This window comes from Gopherus flavomarginatus, chromosome 8 (assembly GCF_025201925.1).
Source record: "Gopherus flavomarginatus isolate rGopFla2 chromosome 8, rGopFla2.mat.asm, whole genome shotgun sequence".
Taxonomy (NCBI): domain Eukaryota; kingdom Metazoa; phylum Chordata; order Testudines; family Testudinidae; genus Gopherus; species Gopherus flavomarginatus.
In genome coordinates, this window is record NC_066624.1 from 99,759,968 (window position 1) to 99,781,160 (window position 21,193).

Genomic DNA, 21,193 nt, shown 5'->3' on the forward strand with positions numbered 1-21,193 from the left:
GCCAAACTGTGCAGCTGTTTGGCCAATAACTCCAACTTAGTTGAATTTAGTAAAGTCAGGCTGTCTCCTGCAAAACCTTATTCATGTGAGAAAAAAGTTACCTACATGAATAGACCTACGAAAATCACTGGGCTAACTCATATGTGAAAGGACTACTTGCACAGGATCAATGCTGCTAGAATAATACAAGAATTTGTAATTTTCTATCAATAAACTGATGGTAATTTTTTTCAAACTGATGGTGCCAGAAAGGGTTACCTTTTTCTGTTAGTGGATCTAGTCCATATATGGGATGCCTGTTCACTGACATTAAGTGCTTATGGGGTCAGATTCTTTAGGGTTAAAGATGTGTCCATCTGTATGTTAAGGTTAATATTTTACAAGCAAATATTATTTTACTGAAAATATTTAAACATACTAAATTAAAAATGACAGGGGCTAATGACTTGGTCTTGTTCTGGGAGTTTTGCCATTGACTTCAATGGGAGCAGAATCACAGACTCTAAAAGAGAATATTCCTTAGTAAGAACTTTAGTTTTCATTACATTAATTAACTATATTTGTTAGTTTTCATCAATAGGCTTAAATAAATTGACATTCTCATAATTCTCTACATGCATCGATCTATTCGTTTAGCTCCCCTGCAGCCAGATGTCATGCTTTCAGAAGGGTTTGGTTTTATGGATAAACACAAATGCTCCTCGAGCTGGCATTTGGTACCTTTAACTTATTTACAAAGAGGTTCAGGAATTTTCAGTGTAATAGCGATTGTAATATTCATATTTTTCATTATTATTTTCAATATCAGAGGTTGATATATTAATATCTGCCCAAGTATTTTGCACAAGACGCCAGTATAAGTCACAGACAGTGAAGCGTTTTGCTATATTGCTGCTATAAACTTTAACCATATCGTAAAAAAGGTCGATAAATACTTCACTTTTAGTGACCACTTAAAAGCACCATCAATGTCTCTCTGACACACACATGCCCAACAGTAACATAGAATTAATATAAAGTCCTACCTAACATTTTCACAGTTTGTTTGTTGTTCTTGTCCCTGATAGAGGTATTTGGTCCCATGTTTTTTCTCTTTCTCCTCCAGATTTTCCTCCCAATAAGGCTGTAAAGCACAGTCAGGCAAAACACAGGCAGGAAAAAGAAGACGCTGGAGGTCCAGACCATGATGGTGAGCAGCCCTGATTTGATCGCATACTCCGTAGCTCTGCACTCGTTGGTGTCCAAGGGGTTCGTTCCATTCTCGTGCTCAACCCCAACCAAGACAAAAATAGGTCCAGCGCTTGCAAAGGACACGGCCCAGAGGACCAGGATGACCAGCTTGACTTTCCCTTTGGTGATCACTACTTTTGCTTTGAGGGGGAAACAGACGGCGAAGTACCTCTCCACGCTCAGGGCTGTGATGTTGAGGATGGTGGAGTAAGTGCAACTTTCGCTGACGAACTGGAAGAGCTTGCAGAGGAGGTCTCCGAAGTTCCAGGGGCGATACTGCCAGAGCCTGAAGAGATCCAGGGGCATGCAGAGAAAGATCAGCAGGTCGGAGAAAGCCATGCTGGACAGGTAGAGGTTGGTCGTAGTCCGCATGTCTCGGAACCTGGACACCAGCAGCATGGTCATGAGGTTGCCTAGAATCCCAACCACAAAGAGGAGGATGCAGGTGACCGTGACGCCCGTCAGCACCGGGGCTGGGAACAGGTGCACGGGGTACTCGGGCCAGGTGTCGTTCTCGTAGTCCGGGAGGCGCGCGCTGGAGTTCGGCGAGCCGCTCTGGTTCCACATCCTGCCGCCTAGTCCGCGCGGGCCGGGGGCGGGCGGGTTCCGCGGCTCAGCGCGCAGCCCCGCGGCTCAGCGCGCCCCGGGCAGCCCCGCGGCGCCGAGGTGCTGGAAGGAAGCAAAGGCGGGCGGCACAAGGTTAGAGACGGGGGCATGGAGCCCTTGGCAACCGAGCCAGCCACCCCTCGGCCACAGGCGGCTGCACCCCCAGCCCTTGGCTTCAGCTCGCTTGGCCTCTGCACCAGGGGCGAGACCCGCCCCCGGCTTGCAGGTGCCCGGCGCCCCATCGGTGGCTGCCCCCTCAGCAGCAGCAGCTTTAGCCCCCGTCCCGTTCTCTGCTGTACCTGCAACTGCTCCTGCCTCTGGCTCCCCGGCTCACCTTCCCTGCGAGCTCCATCCCCGCCGGCCCAGCCATCCGGGACCGGGCCGCCGCTGCAGCCGCTCTGCTCCGCTGCCGCCGGGCTGCGACCGGGGGGCTGTTGCGCTCGCAGGTGCGGACGGGGGGAACAGCTGGAGCGGCCCCGCGCCGCCCTTTTCCCCCTGGGCCAGTGGCCCTGGCGGCGAGCCCGCCTCCCCCGGCTCTGCGGAGATCCCGGCAGCGCTGGGACCGGGGGAGGGGAGGGAGCCAGTGTGTGAGGAGAGAGGGTGTGATTGTGTCAGGAAAAGGTGTGTCCCTGTCAGGGGAGAGGGCTGTGCTGGGTGTGTGTGTGTGTCAGAGAGGAGAGGGCTGTGCTGGGGGTGTGTGTGTGTCAGAGAGGAGAGGGATGTGCTGGGTGTGTGTGTGTGTGTGTGTCAGAGAGGAGAGGGCTGTGCTGTGTGTGTGTGTGTGTGTGTGTCAGAGAGGAGAGGGCTGTGCTGTGTGTGTGTGTGTGTGTGTGTCAGAGAGGAGAGGGCTGTGCTGGTTGTGTGTGTGTGTCAGAGAGGAGAGGGCTGTGCTGGGTGTGTGTGTGTGTCAGAGAGGAGAGGACTGTGCTGTGTGTGTGTGTGTGTGTCAGAGAGGAGAGGGCTGTGCTGGGTGTGTGTGTGTGTCAGAGAGGAGAGGGCTGTACTCTGTGTGTGTGTGTCTCAGAGGAGGGGGTGTACAGGATGTGTGTGTGTCAGAGAGGAGAGGGCTGTGCTGTGTGTATGTGTGTGTGTGTGTGTGTGTGTGAGAGAGAGAGAGAGAGAGGGAGAGGAGGTATACAGGGGTTGTGTCCCTGTCAGAGGAGAGAGCTGCACTGTGTGTGTACCATCAGAGAAGGGTGTGTGTCAGTGTCAGAAGGAGGAGTGTATTGTGTGTGTGTGTCCTGTCGGAGGGGGGTATATTGTATGTGTGTTGGTTGCAGAGGAGGGTGTGTGTCTGTCTGTGTCGGAGGAGAGGGGTGTATCATGCATATGTGTCCTGTCAGAGGGGGATGTGTATTGTGTGTATGTCAGTGTCAGCAGGTAAGGGTGTACTGAGTGTGTTGATGTCAGAGGAGAGAGCAGGTATGCTGGAACTAGAGGTTCTGGGGGTGCAGTAGCACCCCCTGTATTGAAGAGGTTTCCATCGTATACTGGGTTTACAGATTTGTTCAATGGTTTTCAGCCAAACCAAGAGCTGAGTGTGACTATAAAGGTAGATTGTCCATGACAAGGTCAGTGTAGAGTGTGCAAAAGTGCCAGAAAAGAAATAGCTATGTGTGAGGAGGTTTGTAGACAGACCATGGATGTGTCAGAAAAAAATGTGTGGATGTGTATGAGGTGTCAGTGTGGTTGAAAAGAGGGGTCTGTGTGTGTACGTGCAAACAGTGTATAAGTGCTAGGCAGGAAGGTGGGCCGATGAGGGGTGCCAAACGGGTGAGTGTGCTTCAGTGCAAAGTGTTAGTATCTCTGAAGAGAGAGTGTGTAAAAGGTGTTGGGGGAGAGAGAGAAGTTTGGGATTTTTTAGGGGGAAATGGGTATGTGAGGAGTGGAGCAGACAGTGTATGCTGTGTGCTGGGTTAGCAGTGTTGGATAGGAAGAGTGCCCAAGCTCTCAGGGAAAGAAATCTAGAGGTCAGTGAAAGAAGCCCCATGTGTCAATGTCTGAAGAGCTGCAGTACAACTGATCCGCAGCTGCTGAAAGGAGGCCAGAGAGAAGAAAAGAACCACCTGGGCTACATTATTTTGTCCAGCAGATCAAATCTGCATGTGTAAAACTGTGCAGTAAGGAGCTGATAGTTCTTGTAATTGATTTCTAACTTTCTGATATTTCCTTAGGTATTGGTTTAGGTTAGTTTGTTTCCTCAATGTGTGCAGTAAAAACCTGGTGCAGCCTGGGGCCACAGTGAATGTGTCTTGCTGTTTTTGCTGCTAAGCTTGTTACAAGAGGGTTCCCAAGAGGAAGAGGAGGATACACATTAGGGTGCAAATGACATGATGACTGAATTTGTACGTGAATTATGTGACTCCTGGTAAAGGAACAAGGCAGTCTGATGTTTTCTTCTCTTAATTCAGATCTGTAGTTTAATGACATTGAGCAGTGAACTTGTGAAATCAAACTTTTAAAAGCAAATCATACAAGGAAGGAAGGAACTACTGTTGCTCTGGAAGTTTTTTCCCCCACTGTACTGGGGGATTCTCTGCTCCTTAGTGATGAAGCAGGATTGTGTTTACCCAGGAACAAATTCTGGTTTTAAAACAAACCCTCCTTTTAGATGCATATTGCTGTCTGTTCAAGACAAACCTGATAGAAATGTATCATGATAAACTAGTTGTGTGTTAGAGAGTGAGAGAATCTAGTGTGTGTTAGAAGGGTGGAATCAGACTTCCCAAATGTGTGTCACAAGCTCTTTATTGCCATTAGCTAGAATGAATTGTTTATGGGCCCCAGAGTAGGGTGATCTGCTACCATGAAATTCCAAGTGACCATTGTGTGCTGCAAAATAACAACTGGCCCTGGGTGTCAACGTATCACCAAATAGTTCATGTTAGGAATAGTGAATACAAAAATTGAGGTTCATGTTAATTAAACAAACCTTTTTGGCCAGTTCCTCAGCTTATGTAAATTGGTGCAGCTCCATGAAGTCAGTGGATCTACGCTTGATTTAAACCAGCTGAGAATCTGGCCCAATATCTTCTACAGTTTGTTTACAAGTCATCTTTAGGAAAGGATTTCTAACTGAGGTATCGACACTTTTCACTAGAATAGTGTCCTAGATAAATACTCTTGGCTTATTAAGTACATTCTGGGGCTGTCTAGATTCCCCTCAGTTTTTCAACTGAATAAGATATATTCTTCAGTTCCTGACATCAGTGGTTGTGAAGGGAGGTTATGATCTCTTGAACAGCTGCTACATTTTGACCTACAGGTGACTGCACTTTACTGGTGGTTTAAATGGTCTCTGTGTGTAGTTTGTCTATTAAGTTTGTAAAGTACACTGCAATCTCCAGAGATGGAAGGTACTACGGGGCACCTAGAAACTTTATAATACTGCTATATAAAGTGAAGGGATTTTTGCAACTAGAGTCCCTCACTAGCAGGTATATCTAGGAATACAGTGCATAGTGAAAAGAACAGGAGTACTTATGGCATCTTGGAAACTAACAAATTTAGTGAGGATACATACACTGCAGCTACAGTAATTACCCTCAGAAATTATTTACATATATTGAGACTCTGATTAATGTGTTCCTGTCACAGTCCTTTCTGGCCTATGGGTACTTTGGAACTGTTATATATAATCTAACCCAATGCTTCCCAAACTATGAGGTGCTCCTAAATACAAGGACCATATTGTGCCCGATGAGCACTAGCCAAAGGCAATGCAGGAGGAGTTTTGGGATGGCAAACCAACTCCCAGAGCTCTCAGGTGGACAGTGGGAGCATGCCTAATGCTACATGCCTTCAAGGGGTTCAATGTTCTCCCCTATCTACATTTCTACTGGCCATTGTGCTGTGGGACAGGGCAAGCCTGACATGACCCTGGCTCTTCCTCATCACTCCTATCCCACTCCTGGCTATGCCCCAGGAGGTGCTAAGAGGGACTGCAATTGTTTCTTGGTTCCCTACATCATCTCCTCCTTTAGACCCATGCAGACACCAAGCAAACTTGAATCTGAACCCTCAGGATTTGTTTTCCCTAATCCAAATGTTTACCCAGAAGAATCTCTAAAGTCATTTGAACTCAACAATATATCCCCTGTGAATACATACAATGTCTATATAATGTCCTCATTTGTATGAATATAAGTGCTCTGAGGGAGGGAATGATGTAGTGCATAATGCTTGGAAAATTACCTTACTTCATAGAACACTTGACTTTTTAACAGACAGTAGATCTACCCTTTCTCCTTTCTAACTCCTTTCTACAAACTAATTGAGATTGAGGAGTACATACAATTTAACATTTCCAAATCACTGTAGGTATGCTGCTGCCTAACTGCATCACTTTCTTCTTGTCCTTCAAACCACTGCAAAGCCATTTCAGGTGCATTGAAGGCATCAGAATGTGAAGGGAGGTCAACTTGTTCTTCATCAGCACCACATTTGTTATGTGATTTTTTTTCCAGTCAGGAAAAATTGTTCATGTAACTGGTCTGTTTGTAAAATTGAGGCTCTAATGTAGTTGCTTTACACATGCACGGAAAGAAATAGATTTTCCCTATAATAATATCCCAGATGTATCACTTTCTTTTAAGTTTACCTTTTAAGCATGTCCTGTTCCCTTTTGCATTATTTTGTGGCCACTGGTTTCCCCATCCCTTCCTCTACCATCAGGCAACTACTTAGTAAAGTGCTTAAGGGTACCAGGGGTGAAATCCTGGCCCCACTGAAGTCTATGACAAAACTCCCATTCGCTTAAATGGGAACAAGATTTTGTCCCTTCTGTATGAAGAGTGATACCCAAAACCAAATGCAGCTCTGCTCCCTTCTATAATGTTGTAGAAACTGGTAAATTGTACCTACTAATGACAGTGTGACAGTGTCCACAGAGCTTCTTTTCCCTGTACATTCTGAGGCACGTTAGCTGCACAACATGGAGAACCTGTAACAGTGGGACTGTGGTGAACATTTACAGGTCTTACTGCAAGATGAACATTTACATGTCTCATCTTTTGAGGATTCCTGGTGGAATGGGAGAGAATAGGTTCGCTTATCAGACTTTCTGAAGGGACTGAATGGAGAAGTGGGACAACTGGTTGTCTGAAAGACACCATGGGGTCACCAAATGCCAGACTAAAGTTTGTGCAGTGATGAAGGAGAGGGTCTTGCCAATTGGAGTGGAAGTCCTGAGATGCATTTGTCATTTGTATTAGGGGAAGGAGAATTTGAACAGTAGGATCCCCAAACAGTGACAATCACCTGGTTTTGAGTAATGAGGTATTTTCCCATCATTAGTTAACAGGGCAGCATTATGTTAGTAATTATATAATAATAAGTATCTCCATAATCAGACAACCTACAGGCATTTTTTGCTGCAGGAAACAGAAAAAACCCCAACATCACAGAATTCACAATTCCCCAAAATTTGTGATTTCCTACTATCAGTTGATAAAAAGCTAGATTGCTAACTCTGCAGCATCTGTTAGGGTCACTATCCAATATCTACAGATCTTGGTCTAGGACTTGGGCCTAAGCACCACACACTACTGGGGCATTATACCTCTGAAAGTGACTTCTTTCAGATGACACATAATACCAGAGCCCTGATCACTTATAGTCACTGAAGATTCCATAGTACTTTTTGCAATCATAGGGGTGTTACGGCATCCTGGCCATATTCCAGTTTGCTTAAGTTTGTTTTACCTACCTAAACTCTTCTTGGACTTTCAGTTGGAGTCAGTATCATTCAGTTCTTACTGTAGCACAATGTTCCTCTGAGCTATTCGACAATTGCTGGATTTCACCCCAGAAGCAGCTGCAAATCCGTGGTGGTTGATTCGAAGAAATATCTTTCCATGCATCTAGCTGCCTCTCTATTCATCTGCCTTTCTAATTATGGTTGCCAACTTTCTAACTGGAGAAAACCAAACACCCTTGCCTTTTCCCCTGCCTCTTCCCTTCCCCCAGGTCCCGCTCCAGCTCACTCCATCCCCCTCCGTCCATCGCTCACTCTCCCCCACCCTCGCTTACTTGCTCCTTTTCACCAGGCTGGGGCAGGGCGTTGGGGCATGGAAGGGAGTGAGGGTGCAGCTGGGAGTGTGGGCTCCAGGATGGGTCTGGGTCTGAGGGATTTGGGGGACTGGAGGGGGGCTCCGGGCTGGGGCTAAGTGTGGGAGGAGGCTCTGGGCTGGGGCAGGAGGTTGGGTGCAGAGAGGGGATGAGGGCTCCAGCTGGAGGTATGGGTTCTGGGGTGGGGCTGGAGATGAGGAGTTTGGGGTGCAGGAGGGGCCTCCAGGCTGGGGACGAGAGGTTTGGAGTGTGGGAGGGGTCTCTGGGCTGGGGAAGGGGATTGGGGTGTGGGAGGGGGTACGGTCTCTGGGCTGGGGGAGTGGGTTTCAGGGTGAGGCCAGAAAGGAGTAGTTCAGGGTGTGGGAGGAGGCTCAAGACTTGGGCAGTGGGTTGGGTGCAGGAAGGGGGTGAGGGGCTCTGGCTGGAGGTGCAGGCTCTGGGATGGGGCTTGGCTTGTAGTAGGGGCTCTGGGCTGTGACTAAGGGGTTTGGAGTGTGGGAGGGGGTTCCAAGCTGGGGCAGGGGGTTTGGGCACAGGAGCAGGTTTGGGGTGCAGGCTCTGGGTGGCACTGACCTCAGGCAGCTCCTGGGAAGTGGTGACATATCCTTCCGACTCCTAGGCGGAAGGGCTGCCAGGTGGCTCCTTGCGCTGCCCCCATCTTCAGGCGCTACTCCCACAGCTCCCATTGGCTGTGATTCCCAGCCAACGGGAGCTGCAGAGCCAGCACTCAGGGCAGCACCTGCGGGTCGGGGCAGCGTGTGAAGCCCCCCTGGCCGCCCCTGCATTTAGGAGTGGGCATGCTGTCTGCTTCCTGGGAACCACCCAGAACCAGGCAGGGAGTCTGCCAGCCCCACTTCACTGCCAACTGGACTTATAATGGCCTGGTCCGCACCACCGGCCTAGTCCCTTTTTGACCAGGTGTTCCACCTGAAAACCGGACACCTGACAACCCTATTGAGCATCATAGATTCGTAGATTTCAAGGCCAGAAGGGACCATTGTAATTATTTAGTCTGACTTCCTGCATAACGCAGTCCATATAATTTTCCTGTATTAATTCCTGCTTCAGATCCAATAGCTGTGGGAGAACTAGAACATATCTTTTAGAAAAACATTCAATCTTATTTTTAAAAATTTCCAGTGATAGGGAATCTGCCACAACCTTTGGTAAATTGTTCCAATGATTAATTCCTTCCCTGTTAAAAAATTATGCCTTATTTCCATTATAAATTTGTCTAGCTTCCACTTCCTGCCATCAGTTCTTGTTATCCCTTAGGTAGATTGAAGCACTCTATATCATAGACATTAGTGATGGAAAAGATAGAACAGATCATCCAGTCCACATACTGCTAATGCAGGATTGTTCCCTACTGTTCATATTATTATTTTGTGTCTAAGCTAATTTAAATCGTATAGCTCTATATTATAGGGGAACTGGTAGTGATCCCTACATTTAGGTTGTCTAACACATTACATGAATACGAAGAATTCTTGCAACATTTTCTTTGAGATGTTTTTGCACCTTCATTGTTTTTAGCAGACCTTTGATGCTTGGCAGGAAGAATGCCCTCAGGCTGCTAACGTGCCTTTACTTTGTCTCATGAAATTCTGCTCAGCTTTTGCTGAGGTATAAAACTGCCAAAAATCACCATGTCTGATCTCTTACTTTTGTTCTTCAGGATAATTGTGACAGCTTGCCTAAATAATAATGGAACACATGGACATTCTAAAGCTGAGCACATGCTGCTGCCAAAACCTCAGCATCAGACAGACACTGTACTGGAAATAGGTGGGAGCTGTCATAGCAGTTGTGTGTATGGCAGGTGGTGGAGTGAATATGTGTGCTGGATTCCCCACTCCCCTGACCTATCATGTGGCTCTAGTAACCTGTGTCACCCTTGGGTGCACCACATGGAGAAGGAAATAGGCCACGCTTCCATCCCAACCACATCTCTCAACCCCCATTTCACTGAGTTCTTAGCCCCCCCGCACATATTCCCCCTGTTCCCATGGGCACTACATAGGATTGGAACTCTCCAAGTCCCAGTGGTGGAGGCAGGGGAAGGGAAGGCTAAAGAAGCCCCCCTACACACTCAAACACTTGTACACAAACACACAAAACAAAAACAACTGTGTTAAAAATATTATTCAGTTTGCAAAGTCAAGCACTCAAAAGTTAGGAAATATCAAATTTATGACTTGCCTGTGCAACCTTAATTCAGCCTCCTTGGGTATATCATAAGAGTCTTTAAATACATAATCACATGCTATTATTTCCACAGGACCCCAGCCTCTTTCAGTGCACAAGCTCGAGCAACACAGGGGGCAGAATTAAGATTGTTGAGTGCTTGACTTTGCAACCTAAATACTGCTCTTTTAGCTTTGTTCCTTTGTATGTAATAGCTTATATATAAATATGGTTAAATCATCCCCTTTTCTTTTAGGCAAAAAAGGGAATGGAAGATGGGCGCATACCTGATTTTGAAAAATGTTGCATACAATTATAATTCAATAGAATAGATAAAAATCCATATTTTTTTCAGATGTTATACATCACCTTATGATATGCTACACAGCTCAGGGAAATTCTCCGTGTTTTAGGGACTTAATGCTTACAAGTCTGTGCCACTTTGTACCAGCGTGGTTTGCACCTTAAGAGCTAGAGGCCTGGGCCCAGCCAACCCTGATTACTAAGGAGGCACATCTGAGCAGGAATCATAAGAGCAGCAGAAAGAAACTGGATTGCTGGCCTTGCAGAGTTCTCAAGGAGACCAGGTAGGTGGGGGTGAGCAATACAGAGGCTGCTAGGACTCCAGTACAGAAACGTGAAACTTGGGAAGTGATACAACAGGTTAGAAAGGCCTGGGAGAATGGACGGACTTGAAAACTTTATTTTGAATGTTTGTTAATTTCATAAAGCAGAGCCCAAGAAGGGAGGAGAATGGATAAATGGATTTGTGAGGAGGAAAACGAAGGCGAAGGACCACTGGCAGGGCTGCTCTGGGACCACGAGAGGGTGCCCAGGCAGCATCCCCTCTTTGATGCATCTATATAGGTGGAGCTTGAATATGGGCCTGATCCTGAAATCATTCCACAGAACTCTTACTGATTTATGTAGAATAATGGCATGACTGGATCATAAATACAAAATTTCATTGGATTTAACAGCATTCCAGCCTTTGTTGCTTAAACAATATTATGACTCAAGGGTTTTTCAAATTGCTTTACCTAATCAGGGCTAGACCCAGGGCAGCAGCAATATGAGATTGAGCAAAGAGGATGCACAGATGATTTTTATAACAATTTTTGTTTCCGTTTGGTTTGGTCATGTGTTTGCTGTGATTTCCTTGCTGGTCCTCTGAGCACTTGGCAATTGTGGGTCAAATTCAGGCTTGGTGTAAACAGGTACAACTCCGTTGACCTATGCATTCATGCATATACTTTGGGAATTGTGTAGTGCAGAGGCAAAGAGCTTTGCTGTTGACTTTGATGGAATCTGGTTTAGATCCCAAATATTTATTTACTTGCTTTTATCTGCAGCAGCAGGGGGGCAATATTTTTAGTGCTGGTCCAGGGAAAGGGAAAATGTTAATTCATCACTGTTTAAAATTGCATAGATTTTTAATTTTTGTTTATTTCAAGCACTGTTTTTTCACTGTTTTATCCATTAACTGGATGAATGAGACACAACATTTAAAAAACCCACAACAATGTACATTTACATACAATATGTTTATTCTCAAAATATCTGTGCTGCTTTTGTGCAGCAAGCACTAGAGTTAAGGTTGCAAGAGAGTTTCCATTTGTTTCTCCCTGATGTTTTATCCATTTTCTTTTCATCCACTAAAGTACTAATTCCTGCTTCTTACATCACAGTTTGTTGTCATTGGAATCGTTGAAAGTTCTGAACATGGCATGATTGTGGCTTTATTGCAGGAAGATGAAGAAAATGGAAAAACAGACTGGGAGGGAGAAATCTCCCTTTGAAAAATGACATATCTAGAACAATTCACAGAAAAGCAAAAGGCAGATATTTGGTTATATCAAAGGGCAGAATATGTTTTGACTTGTATTATATATTTTATCAAGTGGAAAGGCTCTTTTAAGGACACTCAGGTAGAATCTGACATATGCTTTTAAAGTACTAATAAACCATTTCATAACTAACAACAAACAAAATCTTTGTACTTTAACATGATGATGAAAAAAACAATATCCTTGAGTGACTCCACAATTGTTTACATGGAGGTAAACATCTGCAAAGAGACTTAGAAATGGTGTTATTTAAGCAGTGATGCTCTATTGTAGCACCACTAATTTAACTTTACCTCTTTGCAGTGCTTTAATCCATTACGCTAATAGGCCATGTCATACTAATGCTTCCATCACTTATCTTCCTACTCACTAAGCTGGAGAGGGAGGCTGTGGTTCTTTGGTCAGGGCTGTACTGCATAGATTCATTGATTCCAAGGCCGTAAGGGAGCACTGCAATTATCTAGTCTGACCGCTTGTATAACTTCCCCAAAATAATTCCGAGAGCACATAATTTAAAAAAAAAATCCTATCTTGATTTAAAAATTGTCCACGATGGAGAATCCACCATGGTGCTTAGTAAACTATTCCAGTGGTCTATTACACTGTTAAAAATTCATGCCTTATTCCCAGTCTGAATTTGTTTAGCTTCAACTTCCAGCCATTGGATCGTGTTAAACCTTTCCCTGCTAAAGAGACCATTATTAAATAGTTGTTCTCCATGTAGATACTTATAGACAGTAATCAATTCACCCCTTTAAGCTAAATAGACTGTTTTCTTTGAGTCTATCATGATAAGGCATGTTTTCTAATCTTTTAATAATTTTTGTGGCTCTTCTCTGAACCCTCTCCAATTTATCAACATTGATTTTTACTCTCAGTTAAATAAAAATCTAGAGATAATATTAAATGACTTACGGCATAAAAGAGTAATGGAAGATTTTATTGTATTTCTTACGGAAGTCAGTGAGAGTTCTGCCGGAGTAAGGGCTTCAGGATTTGACCCAATAATATTTTCTTCCCTTGGCATCCCAAATAGAAAGTTGTGACTATTGTTAGGATGCACAGCATCTTTCCACAAAGCTTTGCAGTCACAAGGTAACAAACTTTGAACCATTGAAGGTGGCACTGACAAGGGCTAGAGGTCTTCACCTGACGTGTATTTTATTATTATATTTTATTTGTATTGCATTAGTGCCGAAAGGCTCAGGCTCAGATTGGAAAATAAATCATGCCCAGCCATATTTACTTGTTGGTATATCTGTTTCTCATATCGGATAGAGAGAAGTAGCTTGCTGACTGAGTTCACTAGAAATGGAAATCTGCAGTTAATCTGCTTTGTCATCACCCTGTGATTATAGGGAATAAATACAGATGGTTTAATAGAAAAAAGAGAACACTGTGATCTGAAAGAGTTCTAACCAGACAAAACCAAAAGTACATTTGAGAGAAATAGGTGACGTGGACTTTGGTCTGATAAAATCATCAGTGACTACATCCACATGTAAGAATGTGAAAAATGATGGTTCCTTAACAGTTGCTAAGGCTGTTAGTGCTAATTATATATCATACGTTTTAGAACTTCCCTGCCCAGTGGAATGGGAATATGTGCATCATAGAGAAAGAATATAAATTATGCTAAATGTGATAGGAACAGCCTATAAAAATGAGACGCTGCATAAAAAGCAGATGCACACTGTAAATTACAGCCCTAATACCAGGAATCAATGCACTGACCATAACCAGTAAGACAACATTACTATCATGTTCCTGATACAACTTCATGTTGTCCATATGTATTTGAGAAGAGATTAATGGAAAGAAATACCTGGAGATATTCTGAATTAGAAATCACTCAGGAAATGGATCTTGGAATTGGTATAGAACCAGAAGTTCTCAACCTGTGGCCCGCCTAGTGCCCAATAGCACACAGCTGCTGCCCAGCTCAGCTGTGTGCTAAAGGCTGGCCCATATGGTGGGGTCCAGGCTGCCTGACGCTCAGTGTGGGAGAGTTGCGGGGTTCGGGGTCGAGGCTGCCAGCTGGCCCCAAAGGATTGGGGATCCAGGGCTGCTGCCCAGCCGCACACAGCAGGAGTCCAGGACAGCTGCATGGCAGGGTTCCGGGTCAGGCAGCCAGCTGGATCCATGAGGCTGGGCTCCAGGGCTCCTGACTGGACCTGTGGGGTCAGACGTCCAGGGCGGGCAGTAGGCCTCCAGGGTCAGAGTCTGGGCTACTGCTGCCCTGGCACCTGGCCTCTGCCCATTGTTAAGAACCACTGGTTTAGACAGTTGAGTTCACTGTGCAGCCGTAATCAACGGCGGTATTAGACTGTGTTAATCAGGAGAGTGAACAAAACAATTTACAGTGCTTCTATGTAAACTAATGGTACATTTTTAACCCTGAATATGGCATTCAATTTTGGTGATTTCATCTTTAGAGCAACAAAAGAGAAGCAGAAAAGTTCTGGAGAAGGGCAATGAAAATGATTAGAGGCTTCTATGTTACAGATTTGAGAGACTAGGACAAATTAGACAGTAACTTCTTCATCTGTATGCTCTTCTGGAGTATGGGAATTGCCATAATGGATTAGAACCATGGCCCCACCAGTATAGTATCCTCTCTCTGAGAGTGGCAGGTATCCGATGTTTTAGAGGAAGATGCAAAAATCTCACCTTAAAGCAATGTGGAATAATCTGCTCCTCGCATTAGGTCTCCTCTTCATCCCTAATATTTAGAGATTGGTTTAAATCTAAAAGCATGCATGAGCTTTAAAACTTCCGGGTGGGGACTATGCTTTTTTACATGTTTATACAGCACCTAGCACAGTGGGGCCTGTTTGGGACTTCTGGATGCTACAGCAATATAAATAATAATGTAATTTAATATGGCGAAGGTCAAGTGAAGTATATAGTGAGGGTCAATTAGCTGATCCTATGTATCCTTTCCCATAACAATACCAAGAAGAAGGAACCCTTAAATAAAAGGCAACACACACAAAATATTTTGGAGGCATGTTCTGTGGGTGTCATTACCATCTTGGGCACCAATGCTGCAAGATGAGCCACTCTGCCAGATTTCTGCTTTTTGCTTTAATGGGGGTCTGCACGGGTGCTGAGCTCCAGGCACATGGATCAAGTTGCAGGATTGTGACCTACCTTATTACCACTGTTTGAGGTGTGTCCTTTATTCGAACAGGAATAAAACAAACATTGTGGTGAATTTACTTAGACTGTAAACTCATTGGGGCAGGGACCAGCTTTGTTGTTTGTACAGTGCCGGGCACATAGGGCTGAGGTCTCTAGGACCCAGTGCAATAAAAATATGTTGTACTACTTAGGCACTGCCCTGGTAGCGCTGGTGTGGACTTTACCTGCCTGTTGTGGGATGGCATCTCCAGGAGGTACCATCCTTACTCAGACTTCCCAGTGCAGAGTACAAATGCACATTTTGTTCCCCAAGTGCGCTATTCTACGTCGTGGGGGTAGGAGGGAAGTAGCCCAGTCTCCTCCACACCATTTCACCATTTAGGGAAATGTCTGCGCATGGGCTGAGCAGTCCTCTGTGCTCCCCCTTAATTTGGGGTTACAATTGTCATTGCCCTTTTGAAGAGCTCCTGTCTGCCTTCTCCCTCTCAACATGCTGTGCAAGGACCAGGGACAATCTGTCCTATGAGTTCAGTGGGTCCCCGGCTGCAGTTTGGTAATAGAAAGGGTTGAATGTTTATATGACTAAGAAGAGATTCTCTGTTTACAATAACTATGGCTAAAATTATGGGCCTATTTTAGGAAGGTGATGAAACACTCCAGAAAGGCTCTCAATATTGAACAGTCTCTGGGCATACAAGGATTTTCAATTTTCTTCAATCCAGTGCTTCAGGGCAGCAACCAGTTACCAGTTAGGATCAGGAAGCAACTTCCTCATGTCATAATGCTGCAAAATTACAGGCGTTATGGGCCTTGCACTGAAGTCAACAGAGAAACTCACTCTCTGACTTTACTGAGAATTGGATCAGGCCCGTACACATCTGACTGTCAAGATATCAGAGTAAGTGAGATGTTATTACAGCAGCCTTAAAAGACTCATAGACTCATATGAGTCTTTTAGACTCATAGACTCATAGACTCTAGGACTGGAAGGGACCTCGAGAGGTCATCGAGTCCAGTCCCCTGCCCTCATGGCAGGACCAAATACTGTCTAGACCATCCCTGATAGACATTTATCTAACCTACTCTTAAATATCTCCAGAGATGGAGATTCCACAACTTCCCTAGGCAATCTATTCCAGTGTTTAACTACCCTGACAGTTAGGAACTTTTTCCTAATGTCCAACCTAAATCTCCCTTGCTGCAGTTTAAGCCCATTGCTTCTTGTTCTATCATTGGAGGCTAAGGTGAACAAGTTTTCTCCCTCCTCCTGATGACACCCTTTTAGATACCTGAAAACTGCTATCATGTCCCCTCTCAGTCTTCTCTTTTCCAAACTAAACAAACCCAATTCCTTCAGCCTTCCTTCATAGGTCATGTTCTCAAGACCTTTAATCATTCTTGTTGCTCTTCTCTGGACCCTCTCCAATTTCTCCACATCTTTCTTGAAATGCGGTGCCCAGAACTGGACACAATACTCCAGTTGAGGCCTAACCAGCGCAGAGTAAAGCGGAAGAATGACTTCTCGTGTCTTGTTTACAACACACCTGTTAATGCATCCCAGAATCATGTTTGCTTTTTTTGCAACAGTATCACACTGTTGACTCATATTAAGCTTGTGGTCCACTATGACCCCTAGATCTCTTTCTGCCATACTCCTTCCTAGACAGTCTCTTCCCATTCTGTATGTGTGAAACTGATTGTTCCTTCCTAAGTGGAGCACTTTGCATTTATCTTTATTGAACTTCATCCTGTTTACCTCAGACCATTTCTCCAACTTGTCCAGATCATTTTGAATTTTGACCCTGTCCTCCAAAGCAGTTGCAATCCCTCCCAGTTTGGTATCATCTGCAAACTTAATAAGCGTACTTTCTATGCCAACATCTAAATCGTTGATGAAGATATTGAACAGAACCGGTCCCAAAACAGAACCCTGCGGAACCCCACTTGTTATACCTTTCCAGCAGGATTGGGAGCCATTAACAACTACTCTCTGAGTACGGTTATCCAGACAGTTATGCACCCACCTTATAGTAGCCCCATCTAAATTGTACTTTCCTAGCTTATCTATAAGAATATCATGCGAGACTGTATCAAATGCCTTACTGAAGTCTAGATATATCACATCCACCGCTTCTCCCTTATCCACAAGGCTCGTTATCCTATCAAAGAATGTTATCAGATTAGTTTGACACGATTTGTTCTTTACAAATCCATGTTGGCTATTCCCTATCACCTTACCACCTTCCAAGTGTTTGCAGATGATTTCTTTGATTACCTGCTCCATTATCTTCCCTGGCACAGAAGTTAAACTAACTGGTCTGTAGTTTCCTGGGTTGTTTTTATTTCCCTTTTTATAGATGGGCACTATATTTGCCCCCTTCCAGTCTTCTGGAATCTCCCCCGTCTCCCATGATTTCCCAAAGATAATAGCTAGAGGCTCAGATACCTCTTCTATTAACTCCTTCAGTATTCTAGGATGCATTTCATCAGGCCCTGGTGACTTGCAGGCATCTAACTTTTCTAAGTGATTTTTTACTTGCTCTTTGCTTATTTTCTCTTCTAAATCTACCCTCTTCCCGTAAGCATTCACTATACTAGACATTCCTTCAGACTTCTCAGTGAAGACCGAAACAAAGAAGTCATTAAGCATCTCTGCCATTTCCAAGTCTCCCGTTACTGTTACCCCCTCCTCATTGAGCAGTGGGCCTACCCTGTCCTTAGTCTTCCTCTTGCTTCTAATGTATTGATAAAAAGTCTTCTTGTTTCCTTTTATTCCCATAGCTAGTTTGAGTTCATTTTGTGCCTTTGCTTTTCTAATCTTGCCTCTGCATTCCTGTGTTATTTGCCTATATTCATCCTTCGTGATCTGACCTAGTTTCCATTTTTTATATGACGCCTTTTTATTTTGTAGGTCACGCAAGATCTCAAGGGTAAGCCAAGGTGGTCTTTTGCCACATTTTCTATCTTTCCTAACCATCGGAATAACTTGCTTTTGGGCCCTTAATAGCGTCCCTTTGAAAAACTGCCAACTTTCCTCAGTTGTTTTTCCCCTCAGTCTTAATTCCCATGGGATCTTGCCTATCAGCTCTCTGAGCTTACCAAAATCTGCCTTCCTGAAATCCATTGTCTCTATTCTGCTGTACTCCCTTCTACCCTTACTTAGAATTGCAAACTCTATGATTTCATGATCACTTTCACCCAAGCTTCCTTCTACTTTCAAATTCTCAACAAGTTCCTCCCTATTTGTTAAAATCAAGTCTAGAACAGCTTCCCCCCTAGTAGCTTTTTCAACTTTCTGAAATAAAAAGTTGTCTGCAATGCAGTCCAGGAACTTATTGGATAGTCTGTGCCCCGCGGTGTTATTGTCCCAACATATATCTGGATAGTTGAAGTCCCCCATCACCACCAAATCTTGGGCTTTGGATGATTTTGTTACTTGTTTGAAAAAAGCCTCATCCACCTCTTCCGCCTGATTAGGTGGCCTGTAGTAGACTCCCAGCACGACATCACCTGTGTTTTTTACCCCTTTTAGCCTAACCCAGAGACTCTCCACCCTTCTGTCTCCTATGTCCATCTCCACCTCAGTCCAAGTGTGTACATTTTTAATATATAAGGCAACACCTCCTCCCTTTTTCCCCTGTCTATCCTTCCTGAGCAAACTATACCCATCCACACCAACATTCCAGTCGTGTGTATTATCCCACCAAGTTTCAGTAATGCCAATAATGTCATAGTTGTATTTATTTATTAGCACTTCCAGTTCTTCCTGCTTATTACCCATACTTCTTGCATTTGTATAAAGGCATCTAAGATACTGGTTTGATTTTGCCTCCCAGCTTTGCCCTGAACCTCCTTCCTCTCTGCCATTATAGCCTGTGCTCCCTCCTGTTTCCAACCCATCTCCCAGGTCTTGTTCCCCACTTACCTGTGGGCTTTGCTCACCTGTCCCCGTCGAACCTAGTTTAAAGCCCTCCTTACCAGGTTAGCCAGTCTGTGCGCAAATAAGGCCTTTCCCCTCTTTGAAAGGTGAACGCCATCTGTTCCTAGCAGTCCTTCCTCAAGTAGCATCCCGTGGTCGAGGAAGCCAAAGCCCTCCTGGCAACACCATCTTCGCAGCCAGGCATTCACCTCCACGATGCATCTGTCTCTGCCCGGACCCCTACCTTCAACAGGAAGAATCGAAGAGAATACCACCTGCGCTCCAAACTCCTTAACCCGTACTCCCAGAGCCCTGTAGTCACTCTTCATCTGCTCAGCATCACACCTCGCAGTATCATTTGTGCCCACATGGATGAGTAGCATGGGATAGTAGTCAGAAGGCCGGATAATCCTCGACAAAGCCTCTGTAACGTCTCGGATACGGGCCCCTGGCAGGCAGCATACCTCCCGGGATGAACGGTCAGGGCGACAGATGGGTGTCTCCGTCCCCCTCAGCAGAGAGTCTCCAACCACCACTACCCTACGTTTCTTACCAGTGGTGGCAGCAGACCTCCCAGCCTTAGGGGTACGAGGCTTCACCCCCTTAACTGTTGGGGGTGATTTCTTCTCTCCTGTATCTTTTACCACAACAGGAGGGTTCGCAGCAGTGGTGGAGCACTGCCCACTGCTAGAAGTAACCAGCTGGCTGTGTCCACCCTGAGCCTCCTCCTCCACTGGTGTGTCAGGTACACCCTGAGGCATCTCCTCTTCCACTGCAGTGTCAGTAGTCCTGTCAACTGGGACAGCACCATCAGCTGTCTCCACATGGATACTGTCCAGGAATTGCTCATGGACATAGATGTTCCTCAGCCTGGCCACCTCCTCCTGTAGCTCTCCCACCTGCTGCCTGAGAGATTCCACCAGTAGGCACCTTTCACATTGGATGCCACCCCCAGCCTGGATATCAGTAAGTGGAAATTGCAAATTACAGTCTTTGCAAGCCCACACCAGAATCTGGGTAAAAGCATCCATGCTTTGGTGCTCTGTCTGGCTACAGGCGCAGGTGGAGGAGACAGAAGCAGTGCTGGCACAGGTGTTACGGGTCCTCCTCACCATTGTAAGCCTCCCTCTGTCAAAGTCTCAAATTCCCGTCTACAGCTCTCTGTCCGCTCCTCTTTGCTGTAAACAGAAAAGTTTTCGATGTGGCTCAGGTTATGGGTTCAAGGGACCAATGGGTCACAGACCAAGCATAATAATGATAATAAGACCAAGCATAATAATGAAAAGACAAAATAAGTATTTACTAAAAACATTTTATATAAAATGTACAAAAATTACAAATTTTTATAGAAAAGTTAGTGTTCTTGCAGCTGCACACGCACACTGAACACAAAGAACTATTTGCTACATTTACTGTTGAAAGTCAAGAGGGTAACGAGGCTTGGGGAATGAGAGAATGAATCCACAAACGGAAATGGTAGACACCTCTATTTGTCTTCAAATGAGTCCTTGTCAGATAATGCTTGTTAGTTTTTCACCAGGCTAAGCGTGTCTTTGGATTACTGGGAAATAAAATATGATTATTCAGTCTGCCCCATTGTGCTACATATATTCTCCCAGAATGGAGTGACATAAAAATGTGTACATATGGAGAGCAAAAAGGTTGGAAATGCCTGGGAGCACTTCCTAAATAAAATTGGGCCCATTATTATATATCAAGTTGCAGAGACAAAATGATGAAAAACATCTGTGTGTAGTAGATAGTAGAATCTGTCTTAAGTTACTGTCAGCTATGAATTTGTGCACAGCCCCTACGGCTTCTCCAAATCCTTTTCCATCTGTGTCTCCCTGAGATCTTTGTTATATAGACTTTTTCTTAATTATATGTATGGTTTCCACTTTTAGGCTGCAATTAATATATCTGAAATTCTCTCTCAGTTAATAATTTTTTTTTTAAATAAGCACCTAAAATAACTGGACTTTAAAAAAAAATCCATTATTTTATTTATATGCTGTAGTTGAGTATGTTGCTGAGGAGTTAAATAATATGAGCCTGATCCAGGAAATGAAGTCTATGGGACTACTCAGTTTGTAAAGTAAAGCACATATATAAGACTTTGAAGGACCAGGGACAGAATCTAGGATCTGGAGGGGGCTGTTTAATGCAGTCTTGTAGTACTCTTGTGTTAAGT

General features: G+C 44.7%; 2 protein-coding genes across 3 annotated transcripts in view; both read right to left on the reverse strand.

Moving 5' to 3' along the window:
• The window catches only part of NCEH1 (neutral cholesterol ester hydrolase 1), an 824,131-nt gene that overhangs the window by 690,872 nt on the left and 112,066 nt on the right, over nt 1–21,193 (reverse strand). The gene's annotated exons all lie outside the window — the stretch shown is intronic.
• GHSR (growth hormone secretagogue receptor) lies at nt 1,009–1,797 on the reverse strand. Its single transcript, XM_050966158.1, has one exon. It carries the CDS (start codon nt 1,795–1,797, stop codon nt 1,009–1,011), a length of 789 nt encoding a protein of 262 aa, XP_050822115.1.

Coding starts and splice junctions, on each gene's coding strand:
- GHSR (XM_050966158.1), bottom strand. CDS start 1,797: ATGTGGAACCAGAGCGGCTCGCCGAACTCCAGCGCGCGCCTCCCGGAC.